The sequence below is a fragment of the Channa argus genome, chromosome 10 (genome assembly GCF_033026475.1).
Source record: "Channa argus isolate prfri chromosome 10, Channa argus male v1.0, whole genome shotgun sequence".
Taxonomy (NCBI): domain Eukaryota; kingdom Metazoa; phylum Chordata; class Actinopteri; order Anabantiformes; family Channidae; genus Channa; species Channa argus.
In genome coordinates, this window is record NC_090206.1 from 18,243,975 (window position 1) to 18,265,000 (window position 21,026).

Below are 21,026 nucleotides of genomic sequence, written 5' to 3' on the forward strand. Positions count from 1 at the left end.
CTCAGGTACAGGCAGAACTACCACCTGTTCTCTTATCCACCTGTGACATCATCTCAGGCTGTTGTACATACCCATCAGAAAGCCCCGAGGAAAAAGAAAGTCCCCTGCTACTGCCTGCAGTTGTTTAACTGGCTGACATTAAGAATTTATGAGCTTAAAGATTCTTCAGGCGCTCTCTTCGTGCGACTCTTGAAAAGTGTTATGGAAGAGCAAACAAGTTGTTTTGTTGATACTTGCTTGTTTGTCAAGATGTAATTGCACTATGCAAGAGGACAGAAAATATTTTCACTCCAAGGATATCACAGTGATCCTTTCAAGTGATAGTGTGGCTTCAGCGCTCTGTTTTACAACTGTATATTCAGAGATGACGGTGAGCAATTTTAATCTCTCAAAGATAAGCATTTGCTCTTCTCTCGTAACCAGTAGTCTGTGGTCACAGGAGTCTTCACATACTTGTAAGCCTGGACGATTTATGTCACCAGTGTTCATTCAGTGTTGTAAAAAAGGCCCTATTGATCCTCAACTGTTTATTAGAGTGACACGGGTTACGTTTCTCTAGAATTAAAACATAAATAAATCACATGTCCTCACTGAACCACAGTGACCTTATTTTCTTCTCCATATACACTTCAATCGCAGTTTTTTTTCTTCTTTCTTTTGATTGATTGGATATAGCTCAGAACCAATTCACCTCTTGAACAGCATATTAATTGCGGTCAAACTGCCGACTTCTCTCCCAATATTAAAAGGAAATTGATTTGCCAGTGTGTTTCATTGTTATTCTTGTGGGCGCGCTGTTGTTGTTGTTTTTTTTTTTTTTTTTTTGTATATGTGTGTGTGTGTCTTTGTTTATTTTATTTATCCTGATGGAGGAGTGTGTCTGCGGGGGGGGGGGGTAACTGAACAAGCTGGAATAACAGAATCGAGCGGCGGCTGCGGACGCTAGGTGTCACCCTTGTGACTTTGAAATCGGTCTGCCCTCAACAGATGTGATGGCGGCTGAGCGCACACTGGTGAGATGCAGGCGGGCAGACAGGCGGCATGGGAGGAGTGTGTGTGAGTGTGTGAGAGTGGGACCGGCTGTGAGCGAGTGTCGCTTCTATGTGAATGAGAAGAGTGAGATTTTTAGGGAGGGTGACGCGAGTCTACAATATGTGCAGGGCTGCTAGAGGAACTTTATTCACTGCCATTTTTTCTTTCTTTCTTTTTTCCTTTCTTTCCTGTGTTGACAGGAGTGAATTGTTCGCGTTACACTGAGCCTCAATATGATGTCGGCCTGAATTACATGGAGCTGATGGAGAAGGACCGCTCTGAATAATGGCTAATAACTGATTTGTTGTTGCTTTTCTTATGATGATTAGCGACAGTCTGGAGGTCATAGTCCACCCACCTCATTATTAACCTTTATAAATATGGACTTCGCAGCTGACAAACACAAACGATTTAATAACAGTGAAGGCAGCTTATTATTTTTTCATGGGATAAAAATATTTCTCTATTTTTAAACATACTGCATTGTAGCCTGACGTGGTGTCTGTGGCGAAGCGTTCATTTAAAAGTGTTACATGTTAAAAAATCATTTGTTTGCATGGTATTGACAATAATCAGATTATGACCTTAAACAAGTACAAATCAACTAATTAGTCCTGACTTTTTAAAGGGGAAAGTCCCTCGGTGTTTTATGTAATTAATAAGGAGCCTCAAGGGCAATGTCCAGGATTTTTATTATCGTGACATGCAAACAAAAAAAGCTGTTTGTGGTGTATTGATTTTGCCCGTGGCAAGATTTCCTCCCAGCCTGTTTCTGCATAGAAACCGTAGTCTATAATGTTTGTTCATTATGGGAATTGCCTCACCCTGGTATCTGATGTTCATAGTTTAGACCTACATTAAAAGCGAGAAAGCCACATTAGGGTAGCTATAAATGCAGCAGCTGCATAGATCCACAGCATTGCACTTTAAAAAATATATAGTATAAAGCAGTGGAAGGATGAAGTTTGGTTCTACAGTGCTGATATCTGCTGTGGCACCGAGGCTGCGAAAAGAAACTTTGTCATATCAGAGGCTCCAACAGATTCAAACAAGTCCGCAGAAAACATTCAGGATCCCTGCTGACACGATCTGGGTTTTAAAACAGGACTTGTTACATGTAATTGGCCACTGTAGCAGAAGAGACAAACAAGGACAAATCTCTGAAAAACTTGTCCTTAGCATCTCTTCTGCGGCTCTGCTGCGGGGAATGATTCTGTTACTCCTGTCTTATTCTTCTGTGGCACCCGTGGGAACACTGTCGAAGACCCCCCGTGGGTCCCTAGTACCTAACCGCAGCTCTAACGACCATCTAATACACAGCTTCGTGTTTCAACTTGTACGCTGTAATTGCTCGTTGAGTCGTCCATCTGTAGGAGAACAGGTAGTTGGCCGTGTTTCATTGCTGTACTTTGCCCCACCCACCAGCAGCCCCAGCCCTCCTGTGTAACCCCTGATTGGCTGAGGGGATTGCGGGTCCTGAGACTGAGCGCTCGGCTCGGAGCTGCGCGTCCGCCAGTGTGCACCAGTGAAGCGAGAGGAGCGCTTGTTGGAGTCAACTAGACAGGCTACTGGCAACGAGTGGTGATTTCTTTCTCTGCCTCCACCGGGCTGGATATAGGCTACTGTGCTTCTACTTTGCTGCAGCCCATCATGAAAGGCGTTTTGTATATACAGTAGGCTCCTGAATCGTTCCCTCCCACTGGCTTTTGGCAACATTTTCATCGGATTTCTTTTTTTTTTTTTTTTTTTTTTTTGTGTGTGTGTTGCATGGACTAATTGTCGGGATACGCGCAGGCTTTTTCCAAGTGAGATACGAGGAAATTAATTAGCAAGTAAAAGCTTCGAGACTTACTGAGGGGATGAAAGACTCAATCTGCTGGAAATAAAAAGGTAATCGGGACTTCAGTGATGTGCTGAGACATTCCTTCAACTGCGCCCTGGTTCTTTAGGCAAAGGTATCCGGACTTAAGCTGTTGAATAATTTTGTGACTGCAGATCCTTTTAGCTTTTTTTTCATCAGATGTGTAGTTTGAAAGCCCATAGCTGCTGGCTGAAGAGGAAATGTTATCATTGCTTTAAATATATCACCCAGAGCAAGATATTTATCGAAAATGCGACTTAAATATTTGATCACATCAAGGCGGAGAATTTAACGCGGACCTCTGAACCCGATTACTCCATCTGCACGGAAGACTAACATTTTTGTGGACTTGCTCACAGGACTTGTCATTTTGTGTCTTTGCAGTCTGAGGCATTTTTCCACGGACAGTTCAGCATATGAGTCATGTGTAAGAGCAGTTTTCCGCTTGATAAGACCTGCACGGATTTACACGGTTAAAACTCTGTTGTGAGAAGATTCAGCATGTTTCCACTGCTCCGTCGTCCCCAGTGTTTCTCCCCTTGCAGTAGACCGGAGGATGTGCTCTGCCTGAGAAGAGTGAAATAGGCTGAGGCACTTGTTAGAATTATAGCTTACACGCCATGATATAATTGGCATACACGAGAGCTATTCGTCACCCAAACACTTTTCTGGACATTTCAGTGAGATGATTAATTTGGAACATTTTTGCAGTTTCCTCTGACGAGCATTCTTGTGCGTAATTAGCAAGGTCTTTATTAGACAGGGGAAAAAACTCAACAGGTACAATGCAAACCAAGGAGATGGAATTAATACAAGTAATTGCTTTTTTCCTGCTTTTTTGGGTCGGGGCTGAGGCTGTTATCAACCTAAAGTATGGAATAAACGAGGAGATGAAGCCCGGGTCAGTGATTGGAAACGTGACAAAGGACGCACTAAAGCAAGGATTTCAGATTGCACCGCAGCCCCCCTATCTGAGGGTTATTTCCAATTCAGAACCAAGATGGGTGGAACTGAGTCCAGCCGGAATCCTTACAACCCAAATGAAAATAGATCGGGATGTAGTCTGTCGTCAGAACCCGAAGTGCATTATTTCACTAGAAGTGATGTCAAACTCAATGGAGATCTGTGTCATCAAAGTTGAGATTGAGGACTTGAATGATAACGCACCCAGATTCCCAACGAGCCACATTGACATTGAAATTTCTGAGAATGCCTCCCCTGGTACCAGGTTTCCCCTAGAGGGGGCAAGCGATCCGGACTCCGGTGTCTTTGGAGTGCAGTCCTATTCCATAACCCCAAACGAGCTTTTCGGACTAGAAATAAAGACCAGAGGGGATGGGTCCAAAATTGCTGAGCTCGTTGTGCAAAAATCTTTAGACAGGGAGACCCAGTCCCATTATACATATGAAATCAGCGCAGAAGATGGAGGAGACCCTCCAAAGATAGGCGCGGTCCAGTTAAATATTAAGGTAATTGATTCTAATGACAACAACCCTGTTTTTGACGAGCCAGTGTATACAGTAAACGTGATGGAGAATTCCCCCATCAATACACTCGTCATAGATTTAAATGCAACGGATCCTGACGAGGGGACTAATGGAGAGGTTGTGTACTCGTTCAACAGTTACGTCACCGAAAAAACGAGGGACGCGTTCAAGATTGACCCCAGAACCGGAATCATCACTGTCAACGGTGTTTTGGATTATGAAACAACACAAATATACGAGATTGACGTCCAGGCCAAAGATTTGGGTCCCAACTCAATTCCAGCTCACTGCAAAGTCACAGTGAATGTGATGGATACGAACGACAACCCACCTGTAATCAGTTTACTTTCCCTAAACACAGAGATGGTGGAAGTGAGTGAAAACGCGCAGCGTGGATATGTCATTGCGCTAGTGAGGGTGTCAGATAAGGATTCCGGGGCAAACGGCAAGGTGCAGTGCAGGCTGCAGGGCAACGTTCCGTTCAGGCTGCAAGAATATGAAAGCTTCTCCACTATACTTGTTGATGGCAGGCTGGACAGAGAGCAAAAGGACACATACAACCTGACCATCCAGGCGGAGGACAGTGGCATCCCTCCCTTACGAGCCACGAAATCTCTGGTAGTCAAAGTCACAGATGAAAATGACAACCCTCCTCACTTCCTCAAGCCTCACTATCAAGAGATGGTGATGGAAAACAACCTCCCCGGCTCGTGTCTGCTAGCAGTGTCTGCTGAAGACCCGGACCTGGGGATGAATGGCACAGTTTCATATTCCATAGTCCCTGGTGAGATTAAGCACATGGATGTAAACACATATGTCAGTATAAACCCATCAGGCCGCATATATTCTATGAGATCATTCGACCACGAATACACCAGGACTTTTGATTTTAAAGTTTTGGCCAGAGACAATGGTAATCCTTCTTTATCAAGTAACGCCACGGTGCGTATTGTGGTTCTGGACGTCAATGACAACACACCTGTCATGACAAACCCACCTCTGGTTAATGGCACAGCGGAGGTTTCCATCCCGAGAAACGCTGGGGTGGGTTACATGGTGACCCAGGTCAAAGCAGACGACTATGATGAGGGAGAGAACGGGCGGCTGACCTACACCATCTCAGAGGGGGACAGGGCTTTCTTTGAAATTGACCAGGTGAACGGAGAGGTGCGCTCGACCAGGATGTTTGGAGAAAACGCCAAATCCACCTACGAGATCACAGTGGTGGCGAGGGACCACGGCAAGCCCTCCCTCTCCGCGTCGGCCTACATTGTAGTCTACCTCTCACCAGACCTGAACGCGCAGGAACCTATTGGACCTGTCAACCTGTCCCTCATCTTCATCATCGCCCTGGGCTCTATCGCAGCCATCCTGTTTGTTACCATGATTTTTGTGGCAGTCAAGTGCAAGAGGGATAACAAGGAAATCCGGACGTACAACTGCAGGTACTGACCAAATCCAGTGCTGTGTGTGTGTGTGTGTGTGTGTGTGTGTGTGTGTGCTCTCGCAAATATAAAAGAATACAATCGTGCGCCTGGGCGTGTGCCCGCGATCGTGCCTGAACCTGTGAGTTGTGAGTTCATTGCTTTTGTCATGCAGCATGTACAGGCCCGAGCGTGAGGACTGCAGATTTTTTTCCAACACAGCTTAAACGGAGGTAAACCAAAATATGAACCCGTTTAAGCTCAGACACAGTGGAACGTGATTGATTGATTTAATTCCTCTATTGTAACCAATTGACTCGTAAATATGACGGTTCAACTGTCATGTTCAATTTGCCAGTGTGTTGCTGGACAATTAACGCCCCACTGGTTCAATAGCAGTCCCAGACATTTATTATTTAACGTCCACCGTGGCTGATTGGCTGTTATCAGCTTTAATCTAGTGTGATTATGGACAGTCCTCCAAGATCATTTAGACTGCACTCAGTTTTCAAGGAATACCAGGGACATATATGAAATGAAACGGCAGTTTTTCACTTTTCTGAAATCAAATAGGTCCCATCACAGTCACTGACTATTAGTCGCTTTCCTGGAAAGGAGCAGATTATTATTTTTGCACTTTTGTTCATCAATCTCAACATCAGCGGTGGCTTTGATTTCCCTGTGCCACATTACAGCTATAAATTTACATATAGATTGGATTTGAGAATTTAACCTGAAGCTACAATCTTATTTTGCTCCAAACATAATTTTGTTGACTTGAAGTTAAGTTAGTCTATATTAAAACATTAAAACACGAATATTTTCTTAGTATAGATTACAAATTGCTTGAAGTGCTTTGCTTGGATATTGAAATTAATTCTGGTTGTCTCTCTTTAGAAGCTTTGAGGGAAATCCTGTCACAAAGCAGAAAGTATTTAGTTTCAAGAGTGAAACAACTTATAGTTTAACCCTCTTCCATTCTAAGCTGCTTTAACTACACTAAATGTGTATTTATTCTAGTCTGATTTGAAAACAGAGTGTCAACACTGTGTTGACATATAACATTAATCAAAAAGGCTACTTTATGCAATATTATATTTTTAATGCCAGTTATGCCTTTTGTTTAGAGCAGAAACTGTGATAGACAGCTACAAATTCAAAATCAAAAGCTGCTCTCATACTTTACTTTCCTAGTGTGAGCCACTCTCCCTCCTGGGTGCTTTAATCAGCACTGATGTGTTCTGCTTCTCAGTCGTCACCTCGAATATGAGGAGCAGTTATCTCCAATTTATTGCTTGTCCTCTGTCAGTCCGTCTGACTCCGAAGATTTCCCCTCCCAGATTTCAATTTGGGCACAGAGAAGAGAGACAACATGTTAAAATGATAAATCAAAAAGAGATGGAGCATTTTCTACCCTTGCAGCTGCCCAATTTCTTTCCTCTGAATCAAGGGGGAGCAGAATGGGGGCGGGAGCTGTTTTCAAGATGCAATCTAAAAGAAAAATGAAAAAGACAAACTACAATGGTGCTTCATAGCCAGTGTGATTTTTAGAAGCGGCAGAGGATTAGAGCTGCATTTTAGTAAGGAACAGAGGTCAGTGGGAGCTGGTGTACGAGAGACATTCCAGACAAGCCCATAGACGGGAACTAAGACATTCCAGATATAGCAATTTTATGGGTAAATGTAATTTTTTTTGTGGGCTTTATTGTGAAATGAACCATATGCTCTATGCCGTAGGGTTAAAAATGGCCTCCATCAGCATTTGAAGTAATGCAGATGGTACGAAACATCCCAAATTATGTGGAATATGTCTAGTGGAGTTTGTAGTCATCACTATAGAGTACAAAGCATCTGTTCTCTGGAAAACTGCAAGGCTGTGTGAAGAATGGATATTTCCCCCAGTCTGTGGATGCTTTGATAAAACATGGCTCTGTTGCTCATTTGCTCTTATTAAAGTCAAAAAACTGTTCAACTTTGCAGCAGCCAGTGAGAGCAGCTAAATGAATTTGAATCTGCAGTTCTCCTGCACTGTTTTTTGCTACTGGGCTCACTTGATAATGAAAGAAAAATGGAATTAGTGTGTGGTGTGTGCTTTGAATATAATTGCATATACCGGTAGTCCTGCTCGGTACTAGTGTGTTCTTTTGCTTTGCTTCTGTGGTTTTGGCATGTTTGCATAAAGTCTGCCTGTTTGTGACATGTCAATTGTTGAGCATGCAAATGCAAACAAACAAGGAATGACAGCTCCATTGCAAGCCAGGAGTGGGGAGTCACTTAAGTGTGCTGTTCCACCCCTGGACACGGGCAATAAGCCTTTAACTGGCACCCATGGTCGAGCACCACCCTAGTTGGCATGGCGGGAATGCTTTTTGACCGTGTGGACAGGGGAGGGGAAGGCAGAACACTGCTTTATTGAGTCTGTTCAGTTTCTTCTACCTGCGCAGGGTGGCGGAGTACTCATATGGCAACCAGAAGAAGTCCAGCAAGAAGAAGAAGCTGAGCAAGAACGACATCCGCCTGGTGCCACGAGACGTCGAGGAAACAGACAAGATGAATGTGGTGAGTTGCTCGTCTCTCACCTCCTCGCTCAACTACTTCGACTACCACCAGCAGAGCCTGCCGCTGGGCTGCAGGCGCTCCGAGAGCACCTTCCTCAACGTGGAGAACCAGAACTCACGCAATGCAGCTCCAAACCATGGCTATCAGCACACGTTCACTGGGCAGGGCCACCAGCAGCCAGACCTCATCATCAACGGCATGCCACTGCCAGAGGTGAGATAAAAACCACTGTGCGCTGTCCTAAATTCTCAGCCAGGCTGTGCTGAGTTGAAGAAAAGGGAGGCTTTGGTTTTAAAATTGACTCCTATGACTGAATGTGAAGATTCAGTAGCACTCAGCTTTGTTCAATTTAATTTTCACTAATTATAAACACATCTCCCCAATCGTGCTGAATCTTTACAGTGAGATGTAGAGATGTTATACAGTCCCTTTCACCATATCTCAAGGTGATATTTAGCCTTCCATCATACCTCGGATTATAGTGTCAGTGGAATGTCTATCTGTTACTGATGGAAAGCCGAGCTCTTTGAAATGGCACATGTGACATTATGTCAGTCGATTTGAGTGGAACCCTTCAAGGGATTTCAAGGTGCTGAGATATTGAAGCTGACCTATGACTGAGAGCGCTTTGCCAAGCAGAATTTGAAGTCCTGACAAAGTGGATTATTTGGCCTCTCTTACTCCCCTTGTTTTCCTTTTTTTAATTAGTATGTGCTGAGCTACTACAAAAAAGAACAGGAGTTTGAGCACCTGCCAGATGTATTGACCCAGCTAATCAGTTCCACCGCATGTCATTTCAGGTGCTATCAGAAAGAATAATCATTGTTTAAATGCTTTATCTGTGTGTTTACCGTTTGGCTGCAGTGTTGCCACATGGCTGCTGTGCACAGCCGGGTGCTGATTTTTCCTGACGTACCATGCGTGGCTCCGCCAGTGCAGCCAGGCCCTGACTTGAAAGACTATTCAAGCTGACAGAGTGTATGCAGACCAGCTGATCTTTAGTTTATAGATTTTTGTATGTATGAACTGGTCTATTGGATTCTTTGGGCAACCTCCCCCCTCTCTCTTCATGACCCACTTCTCCTTGATCCCATGAGAGAAAGGGACATTTATGTTTGTGAGAGTGTGCTTGTGTGTGTGTGTGTGTGAGAGAGAGAGAGAGAGGAATTGTGCGTTAGTGTGTGTGTTTATATAAGAATGTATGTCATCCTCACTCCTACAGACAGCAGCAAATAAGATCCACACACACATACACATGCACACACACTTGTAATTGATGACTCCAATCTCCGTTTGACATTCAATGAGGAGAAGGTGGAGGTATGGGGTTGGAAGTGAGGTCTTAAAACAAGAAACGCAAGATATTGATGTATCGACTGGATGATCCAGAGCGATCCAGGCACCAATGGATCCTGAGAAGTCAATGAGACCCACTTACAGGCATGCTGATTTACTGAGCCTGTCTGAGCTGGTTCTGACAGAGTGTGTGTGAGAGAATAATACAGATGGAAGGAATGAGAAATGTTGTAGGGGTTTGTCATGTGGTGTTATCTGGTCAGTGGAAGCAGAGGTGGGGGAATTCAGGAGGTACGTGCAGTGACCCATATCCTGTGATTGTGTTTTCTGGTAGGTAGTGCTGTGCAGGTCAGCACCAACCTCTCTTCAGCGATAAAATGTGGTTCTGGCTGCATGAGGAAATCCACCAACTTTGTTTAAAAAAATTAAAAAAAATGCTTAAGCAGCATCCGGTCTCTGTGGCTTAACTATCCAATAAAAAGCACATTTGCTGCTGGATTAGTGAGAGCCTTTATTTGTTTCAGCTAATGAAAAAGTGGAGAAGGATGGAAAAAAGGGGTTGAAGATTGATTTTGATGATTTCACATGCAGACCTTGGAGTTGTCTTGATAGAGCTGCGTGAGTGCATATAGAGCGATAAGGAGGCAAGAAGTGAGTGAGGGGTAAGTGAGTCTTAGTGCCAGGTGTCTGCACCCCGACTATGTTTTCTCATTTTCTTAGAGGCAGTTGATTGGCTTGATAGAGGCTGGGGGCTGTTTAGCATGCAGCTTCCATCACTCTCCGCCTTGCACATGATGTTGACAAACATCTCTTTGACCCGGCCTCTTCCCTGGACTGAGAAGAAAGAGAGAGAGAGTGTGTCTGTGAGTGAGGGGGGAGAGAGAGACATTGAGTGAGGCATAGCGGTAGCAGGAGCACACGATACTCTCCAACAGAGTAACCCCAGCGCAGCGACAGTTGTCATTGTTTTCTTTCCTCCCCATTGTGACATTTGCCAGAGACAGAAGCTGTACAGTATGTTCAAATGTTGCTCTTAAATTAAAAAAAATGTTTTAGTATAATTACAATGCCATTTATAGCATAAACAAACAGCAGTGAAATGACTGATAATTGCTTTGTTACAATGAACAAGCTTGGGCTTGAAACCACTTGACTCCACAAGTCCTCAACTCATATCCCATTGACTGGTTAGGACAGACGAGTAGCTGCACTGTTGTGATTACTGAGGCTGCTTTGTCCCAAAAAATTGTTTTCATCCTGGGGGCAACCTCATAATTATCCATGATTCATTTATCCTTGGCGGAAGAGCTTTTTGTTTTTACACCAGGGCACAATGCTTTCTCTGTGTTTGTTTATTTTCCTAACGTGTAGTTTAAAATTATCATAGCCATCAGACTGTGCATACGGGGTCAGATTTGGTTTGGTAATGGAGGGAAAGAGGATATGGGTGCATTCCTATTTGTAATTTATGGTTTTGATCGATGCAACGTCCTCCTCCATTGTCAGTTTATGTGGGGCGGGGAACATGCTGCTCGTGTCAGAGCAGCTAGTGTCGAGCTTTTCCTGCTTCCGACAAAGCACGCTGGCACGCACGCGCACAAACACACACACAGACACGCCGCAAGCCAAGATAACAGTGACAGGTCTCCCCAAAGGCCTCATACCTGCAATTGCATTGTGTATATTGTATTCTCCCTTGTGAGAATGTGTACCACTATATACCTCCCTGTCCATTGTTTGGAGAAGCATCAGCAGTGAGATGTTTGTTAGACCTGCCTGTGGTAGCACTAATATGAACACTCACAGGAGAATAGAGCTGTCTTCCATGGCTTAATTATAGTGAATCACTTGGTGGGGAAGACAATTATACAGTAAAGGAATGGCCTTTGGCTAGAATGTGTTTTTGAATTTGTAATGTGTACTAAGGCTTCTCACACCTGTGATTCCAGATAATGAGCATAGCAGGAAAATAAGTTATGTTACTTTATTGATTTGCCTTATTCAGGCTGCAGATCTTATGTGATAAATGAATCAGAAAAAGGTACGTAATTAATAAGAAAAAAAGATGATTGGTCTTTGCGCTTCATGTGGTAAAATGCTCAACATGCGTTGCACAGTGTGCTTCACAAGTTGAGCTGATTCATAATCGATGCACTCATCCTCCATATGTTCTCTGCGCTGTTTCCTTAAACATGCTGTTGCTACATGAGTCTCAGTGATACGATATTGTAGTGCATGCCATATGTCAGGTTCTGACAAAAGAGATGTGGATCTACATTTGGGCTTTGGTATATCAGCTCTCTTTCGGTAAATCGAAGGACCCTAAATGAGAAAATTAAAATTTCAATAAAACAACTGACAAGGTATCTCAGTGCACCAGTCTTGCTGATTTTCCCTGTTAGTAAGGAAGACGTGTTGATATTGATGCAGCAGAGACAACAGGGAGTGGTTCTAGTGAGGCTGCACATCCCTCGCTATCACTTCACATCAGGACAATATGCATGGGAGCATTCAAACGTGTCATATTGAGCATGCAAAGTAGATGTCATGCTGTCAGCGCATAGTACACATCTGTTGAAACTGCCAATCTCTCCCCAACTCACACACACACATACTCATAAATACCCGCACACATAATATTTCTTATGGAGCGACACATTTATATGAAATATGGGCTGTGACATTATCATTTACACCATTATGATCAACTCAGAAATGCAGAAATGAGACGCATAATCCAGCACTTTCGATAATCAAACGTTGTCGTGATTCTGCATATAAAGTACTTTTTTAATGTTGTTGTGATATTGTCATCATTCCCTGGTGTTTAGGATATGGTTAGCTATAAATGTTGCTAATATAATCTTTTTAATACTTTCTGTCATTTTACGGTTTAGTGTATAGTTCTGGTGCAAATGAAAAACGTACACATTTACTGCAGTTCCTGTTTTTTCTTAGTGTAGACACTTTTGTAATATATGAAATAATTGATTTATTTTTTACAAAAATATATTAGGTTTTTGAAGGTCTTTTTTACTCAAGAGGACTGTGAAGAGTTAGAGTGGGAATTCAGGCTTTATTGTGACAGAGTGTATCTGGCAGAATCGTTTAGCTGTGGTTTGTTTGTTGACTTGAACAAGCTTTGATTGACAGAAACCAGAAAGCATCAACTATTGGTTGAATGTGTAATAGGGAGGACAACATGGAAAGCAGAGAAGCAGAAAGTGGAAGTAAGACTCCATCACTTGTCTCATCTCAGCTCTCATGTTGTTTCTGAATGCACGCATTACTGCAAGTGGAGACTGCCTAGTATGTTTTTTTTTGTTTTTTTCTGATAATAACCAGATTAAAAAAACTGATTTGTATTCATGGTTGTTGATGCCATTTTGAACAGAAGTGATAGAGGTGAATGAGTCTTTAGCAAAACTAAATGAAAAATGTCTGGTTCTGAGAGTTAAAACAAGTCCCTTATAAAAATGAAATTTTTGGAAAGTAATGATTAGATAATAACTTTAATCATTTTAAATTCAGCAATCAGTAAAAGAAACTAAAGAGCATGAAGTCAATATCTCGTCAAAAAGCTTTATGGGACCAACAGAACCTCTTCAACTCTGAACAGTTTGTTAAAAACTAATGATTGTGAACAGCTACAGATATACAGATTTAATGCAGTTAGGGAAGCAATAAATAACTGCTTTATCTTAAAAGTCAGTATTTAATATATATTTTTGATGTGTTGGAAAATTGGGAGGTGTATGTTCCTTTCTTTAAAGTCTCCACCTTTCAAAGGATTTTAAAATTAATCGTTTCATCTCCAAAAGCTTCAAATGTGCACTGATTGAGTGGCAGATGAACCTGTTAATTATTTAGAGAGGTTATTTGTAAGGCAGAGACTTCAGAAATGCTCTGCTTTTCAAGTGTCAGTGTTTATAAGGTGAAATAAAGCCTTGTCTGTCAGAAATAAATTAACAGTGTGACAGTGATGTACTCACTGCCCGGTTATTACATTCCTGAGCTGGCTCCACCCATCGTGTTTAACACACAGAAGCGGTGAAGCTGGGGGGTGATTTAGCGACATTACTCAACAAGATGGTTTTCACTTCATGTACAGCCAGCGCTAGTTTTACACTCAGCTGGGTTTTTATAGCCTTGACCCCAACTCGCAACACCCCATCACTGCACGTCGTTCTCAATGTTGCAGGGGTACAGTGAATTGACATAACAACCCTAGGCAGTCAGTCAGAGGCATCCAGGCCCGCCGGGTTGCCACCCACTCGGGATCAGCAAGCCCAGCCAAAAGAGCTTAAGGGTCAAAACACATGAGTGATGCCGTTTGATGTACACGTCTCTATATGTGTCCTTAACCACATGTGACTGGGACGGTGCATACAGAGGGAGCAAGACTGCAGAGAGATGGCAGAGCTGAGAAAAACGAGAAGCTGCCGAGAGGGAGAGAGAGCTATTTATAGAATGCCAATGATTTTCCTCAACCTGTATCGCTTCTGCCTGAAACGTGTTATTTTTCTCTGTAAAATATGGTGTTGGGATGAGGAAGTGATTTTATAGCACTAACTATACCAACCTCTGCAGAATTTCCTTGAAATCTTAACAGCGGCGGATAAAATCATCAAATGGTTGAACATCGTGAGAGCATCTGAAAACATTTAAATGCTGTTTTATACATCGGGGGGCACAAAAAAAATCATATAGTACAGACTAACTCCATCTTTTATCTTTTGAGATAACTTCACTTGGTTCAATTTAATAGAAAAGTTGGGCAGTATTACTATAAAGCAAATGTAAAAAACAAACTTTCTCGTAAACCTATTGAACATCAGGGGGAGGGTTTTTTTTTGTGTAGCCAAAAGCTGTCACATAAGAGCACCAGTAATTCCACTATTTATGTTAAAGACATTGACTGGCCATGTACCTAAATGCAAAGGCCTGGTATACTGGCATCTTACTTATAGGTTGATACGTCCACCCGTAAATGAGAGAGGGCTAAATGGAGTAAAGGAAATGGACATAGTGATGATGTTTATCGCTGGGGACGGTGACATCATTACGCACCCTGTTAAGCCTTGCAAGCAATCCTGCGTGGACGTAATTACCCATTTAAATTAGTTTCCTGTGGCATTGTTTTTTCATTTCTCAAATTAAACTATGCCTCCTTATGTTTTCTTTTATGGAAATCCTATTGGGGAATCATTAAAAGCAATCATATACTGCCTATGACGTGTTCTCTTGCAAAGTTTGTTTGTTAAGCTCCTGTAGATTTTATTGTAAACCAGGACAAAGGTGGCATTTTAAGGAACATTTATTTATTAAAAAATAAAAAACAACATGAGGAAAACTTATGACAGTGGAAAGCTCCAGGAGAATTAAAAACTAATAATAACCCCATCTCTCATTAATGCAGATTTTGCTGCCCATGGTGGAACATGCCTGTAGTTACATTAATATAGGATAGAAAAGGTCAGCCTACATATTTAAAAAATACAAATGATAAGACTGGCTATGGCCAGGGGTGGAATCTATGTGCAGTGGAAACTCACAATCCTGTTTGCTCTGTTGTAGCAAGTGTATGTCAAGAGAAATGTGCCCACCTCCAGCCTTCCGGCTTAGGAATAATAAAACAGAAGAATTTGTCCAATGTCTATTGGCATGTGTAAGAAAACCCTCTTTCAATATGTATTCGTTCCTCCTTGCAGATAAAAGAATAACAAGTGACTTACAATTGGTGTTTGGGGAAATAATTTCTTCTCCTTACTAATCTGTTCTGGAATAAAACTTGAATAGTCTCACAAAGTAAACGAAGTAAGAAAAAGTAATTACAATTATCCAGTAATGACCGTTATGATTTGAGTGCACCAAAAACTAATTTCATCCAAATGTGCAGAGTGAAAAGGTATTAATTAAAATTCATGGATATCGGACTTGTAATGTTTTTTCACCTTCCTGTCTGTAGTTGAACTGCTGCACTTGTTGCTGCATTGTTATGCGAGTTCCCCGGGCCTTCTCCTGAGTGCTGATGTTGGGCCGTTTGAGTGACAGGGAATTAGGGAGGAGGGATTGTGAAACAGAACAATACTCACTGAGAACACAAACTTTTCCAAGCAGCCAGCTCTGACACCAGGGAAGAATGACCTTTCCAAGTGTCCTGTTTTTTGCCTAAAACAAAGAGGGAGCAGAAGGATGTTAGTTAGCATTTCCCCCATCAGATTAAATGTCAACTTCTGCATGCATAATTGTAGAGGGGAAAGGAGGAAGACTTGAAGTGAACCAATTTGCTAGTGGATGGATGAATCCTAAACATAGTTGCTCACTGCATTGCAGTCTTCATTTTAATATCTTTATTTGTTTGTCTTGTCAGCATTGCACCAAGCTTTACAGTCATAATAAAGTCCACTGAAACTTAATTCACCTAAACAACAACAGAATTATCCCTTTGTCATGTGTGTCTTTTTAAAGTAATGAGAACAAGAAAGGCAAAGCATTCAAAGGGAGCAAATGCCATTGTATTACGCACACAAATACTGCATTATACCTTTGTTTTGTTTGTTCCAGCGGTGGAGCAGCCTGTTTCCTGTTCCTCCCCTCATTTTATTTTAGCAAATTCATACGGCGCTTTTGTTTCTAAGACATAAACCTGGATTTGCATTAGGGAGCCCATGTATGGGAAGTTTGATGAGCAAAAAGGCTGTTGGCAGGCAAACAACTGTAGCAGCAATATCGGCCGCCTCAGAGGCATGCAGCAGTATGGCTAGAGGAGCAGCGGGGTAGCGTAATTGTGCATTGTTCATCCACAGAACAGAGGCAGAGCATGTAATGAGCTGTAGCATTTTCACCCAGCCAACCTAATGGGCTATGACCGAGTATAGGCCTCTCAGAGCCCTCATGTTCCCTTTGCCCTGTGTGGCCAGTGTCTTGGGCCTCTTCTTTTCTTTTCTCCCATTCTTCTCCTTTTTCTCTGCTCGATCAGCATCAACCATTCCTTCACCTCGGTTATCCCCCTCCTTTATCTCCACTCCCTGACCCATTGTCCCCCTGTCTGAGGAGATGGTGGGACCCCTAATGTGTTCAGTGTGTGGCTCCTTTTCTCATTCATGATGTCTGTAAAGCTCTAAAGCAGTCAGTCTGATTCAGGCTGACATAAATCAGAATAGCTCACTGATGGAGCGCTGTGTGCAGTGTGATTACATTAAAAACCCAAACACAGCATTCGAATGAAAGTTTAAGAGGAGAATTTGCTGATGTTAGGTTTAGGGGATTTGTTGTTAGAAGTCGACTCATTTTTCTATCAAAGGCTGTTTTGCATTTTGATTATCTAGTTTTCCTGAAAGCAATTCAGGTGGGCCTGTTTCGCTCAGGTTTGTTTTCCTGGGATTAGGGCTTTTGAAATGGGCCCAGGGATATTTTGTACACCCATATCTAGTTTCCAGAGAGGCGGGAAACCATTTCTTTGCTCGAGTGATACCAGGTCAAGTTGGAAAGATAAGAATGTGTTTCAGGGAATAGATTTGATATCTACTGAGCATGATGATGAAAACATTACTAATGATAATAGTTAGGACTGTCTTTCGAGCAAATTGATAATGACTTCATCCACCTCTTTGTGCTCTTTGTGCACACCATTCAGGGTGCAGTCGGCGTCTGGTTGTGGACCACAATGGGACGTCAGTTTTGACTTTCCCCTCACGTTCACTGTTTGACATACCACAGCTCAGGCGGCCAAGTTAATGAATGAATAGCACTTGGCCTCTGTCAGACTGCTCTGAGTGCAGGGTTTTCCCCAGTAACCTCTTTAGCTTAAGATTACTGTCCTGTACCTGTTCTCTGTTTGAGAGCTGTTTCCAGATCAGCGTACGGGGGAGCTATTGAGTCTGCATCACATCTGGACTTGTGAATGAGAAGAGTGGTTGCAATGTTTGTGCCTTAATAATGGATTGGCAGCTCTGTCAGGGAGCACAGCTTATCTACATTAGGATTGTTGCATCAAAGAAGGCTGTGAGGATTGAATGTGTTAACATATATGATATATACACATACATGCATGTACACACGGGAATTTAAGTTAAAATACTTAGATGTAGGAGAGTTAGATGTAAGTGTGTGTGTGTGTGTGTGTTTAGAGTAGCATAATACGTAAAACCAAGAGGGAAAGTGCTTTCCAAACTTCTCAAATATTCTTATAACAGCTGTCAACATGTTATAGAATATTAGAAACCGTAACTATTGAAGTAACTTTTTTTCTGAAAAATGCTTTTTCACCTTTATTTTGAGTTTTACAGAAGACAAAAGACATTATGATATGGTTGGAAGCAGATATAACATGTCACGGAAGTTTAGTGGTTTTCATATATGTCTATATATTAATTGGCAAAGCGGAAATGATCCTTCTGCAAATTAACCTGCAGAAACTTTGTTACCACATTTGCTTCCTCTATATGTTTGAGTTGGATTGTCTTCCCAGCACAGCAGGTTTGGTTTTAAATTTTTAAAAAAATCCTTTGTTTTCAGTATTATAATAAGCTAAGCTAAAATTCTCATGGCTCCCGCTTCATAATGCTTAGACATAAGGATAGTATCAATCTTCTCTACTAAGGCTTTGTATATAACCTGTGTAATGTGTATAAATTTCCCCAAATGTGTAACTACTTTCATTTATTGTTACATTTTATATACTACAAAAAAGACAACCCTGTAATTTTTCTTTTCATTTTAGTTATGAGTCTAAAATGTTGTGCATCCTAAATGTTAATTTATGATTGTGTGCTTGTGTGCGATAGGAGAGCAGACAAACTACCAAGAGTAATGGGGGCGGACAGCCTTGGGAGTGGTGTTCTGACTTTTCATTTGTTCACTACCCAGTAATGATTATTTTAGCCTCTAAGCCCCAGATTTGGCCTTGTTTTGCTGTGGGAAGCAGCATCAGTGGGGACAGAGCAGTCTTGCCCTGGCTGAGAAGCTTGTCTGTGGCTAAGCTGGTTGGCAACGAGACTCAGGTACTGCACACAGCATGGAGGACATTTTGAGTGTAGTCACAAAAGGTCAGCTGGGAAGTGAAAGGGAAGAGCAGAATAGTCATTTTAGGTGGGTATAGGTTGAGTTTTGCCACGGTCTTATCTTCCTTTGTGCGCCTGGTGGCTGACTGAGAACATTTTCTATTTATAGACCTCCATCATTTGCCTTGTTAGTAGCACTGGTAACAAGCCAGTCGCCAGCTTGCATGAGCAACTGCAGAAAGCTGACTTTTGGTTTAATTTGGAGGACTAGCTATAATCCAGACTAAGTCCTTTAAAGCTGAAGCCCCCTCCCTCCTCCCACAACCGTTGGATTACGGGAGTGTCTTTAAAAGGATAAGGACCTGCTTATCACTGCTTCCCTCAACACTTATTCGGGGCTTCAGATGTGAGGGAGGATAGTTCATCGTCACCCAATGTGGCCGGTGTAGATGTGAGTCATAGAGATTAGGCATCTGACGGCTGAGATCAATGATAATCACAATGTACAGTTATTTAAACTCCCACAGTCACAAAGGCATATTGGTCCCAGCATATGCCTCTACTCCCACCCCAGTGAATTTCATCAGTGAGTTGAATTTAACATAATGAGGCGACTAAATCAGATGTCCAGCGGCGCAGTATAAGTGCAGTGCTTCTGGCTTTTTAATCAAACTGAAATGTATTAAATGTTTAACACGGCTTTAGCTTTTATTGTCCAGAAAATATCGATTTAACCCCACTGGAACATCAGAAACCATCCGAGCACATGCCGACGTTGAACTGATCTAAGCTTCTGTAAAATGAATGTGCAAATTTGCCTATAGCATTCAATTTGCCTCTAACATCGATTCAACATTTACTTATTCACAACAGTATTTGCAAAAGCTTGTCTTCCTCAAAAATGTATTTCTCCTTTCTAGAGCCAGTGGTGCTCTGCTAATAATCACTGAAATACATAACCAACGACATCACATCATAGAAATTTTATTTCCCTGAAATACTTATGTTTTGGTGGACTTCTGTGATTCATACAGGCCATTCGACTCATAGTGCTTCAGCTGCTCACCTACACTCTGTACAGTCCCTGAACTCCTCACACACATATCGGGTGAACAATGGTAGAGAGCTAGGATGAGGGAGAGCTGGCAGGTGACCCGACTGTAGGGACACACATTGAGTGAATGAAGCCTTTGCTGCTCACATTCACCCTGCACGCGAATGACGTTCACGTTCTTTAATTTCAAAATGATACATTCAAGTCGCCCTTCAGTGAAAAATGAGTGCGTTCAATGGGTGGCTTTTTTTAACGTGTTTATGAACAGCACTGCTGGTAGGTGGATTATCCTTGAACAGGGTTAAACTAGCTGTTTCTGCTTGTTTCAATTCTTTGTGCCACAATGTAAGCATAAAGTAGTTTTTAAACTAAAATCTGGTCAGAGGGCAGTAAGCAGTTAGAAAGGTCTGCAGTAGAACACACACAGAAAAATATAAAAAAATTAAAGAAATGCTTAAATTGTAATAAATAAGCTAAAGCATGCAAAATTCTGGTTTGAACTTTTAAGGACCGTTGTTCAGGAGACTGGAGCTATAGAAGATTTTATTCCACCGTTTTAGCACTGTTTGTACCTCTCACTGCTAATGAAGTGTTGTTGGGAGTTGGGGAGAAAGGGGGCCATAAGTTTTGCAACAGGGAATAGAGCCCAGTCTGGCGCACATAAGCATACGTGTTGTTTGAGATGCTATATTTGAGTGTGAGACTGTTACTTATCTCATCGGGTTGTGACGGTGGAGAGGTGAGGGAGCTGAGCGAATTCCTGGTGGGATCCAGGCTGTAAAGCCTGAATTCTCTGCTCAGGAGCAGTTTGGGAGTTACAGAGAGAGCCAAGCCACATGGGGCAGTGTAGAAATAGAAGTACCTTAGTGTGAGTACTTGTTTACCTCAGTGTCAATATTTTTGACTCAGCTCATTAACCTGTGCACTTGGGTGGAGCAACACATCTCTCACTCTCAACCGCTCTCTCTTTCTCGCTTTCTCTCGCTCACAATTAATAATGATAACCAAGGGTAGGCATAAACACATTAAACCCAAGCTAATGAACAGATGCTACAACAGGGGCGACGAGGCAGCCATCACACCTCAAAGGCAGTGAATCGATTTCAGCTGATAGCAGTTCACAGATACACCGTGTAGCGCTTTCCTCAAATCAAATCGTGGATCCATTGAAACTACGTTAGGTGGGAGTCTACTTGCTTTTAAAATGGGTTTTCAATTCCTATTATTTTGAGAGCATATGTTAAAATTGAAGCATGTGCAGAGGCAAAGCAACCACAATATGCCTTTCAAATCTGAAAGACCGAAGAC

The 21,026-nt window shown here is 42.2% G+C and overlaps 1 protein-coding gene across 7 annotated transcripts in view; it reads left to right on the forward strand.

The window, feature by feature from the left end:
- Positions 1-2,534: 2,534 nt before the first annotated feature.
- The window catches only part of pcdh19 (protocadherin 19), a 52,701-nt gene continuing 34,209 nt past the window's right edge, over positions 2,535-21,026 (forward strand). For 2 of the 7 annotated variants that reach the window (XM_067518879.1, XM_067518878.1), the window contains exons 1-2: positions 2,537-5,825; positions 8,231-8,576. In XM_067518879.1, the coding sequence (XP_067374980.1) occupies positions 3,679-5,825; positions 8,231-8,576 (2,493 nt within the window). In that variant the 5' untranslated portion in view covers positions 2,537-3,678. Of the gene's footprint in view, positions 5,826-8,230; positions 8,577-21,026 lie in introns of all 7 variants that reach the window. The other 5 variants (XM_067518881.1, XM_067518880.1, XM_067518882.1 and 2 more) reach the window with 4 other exon arrangements.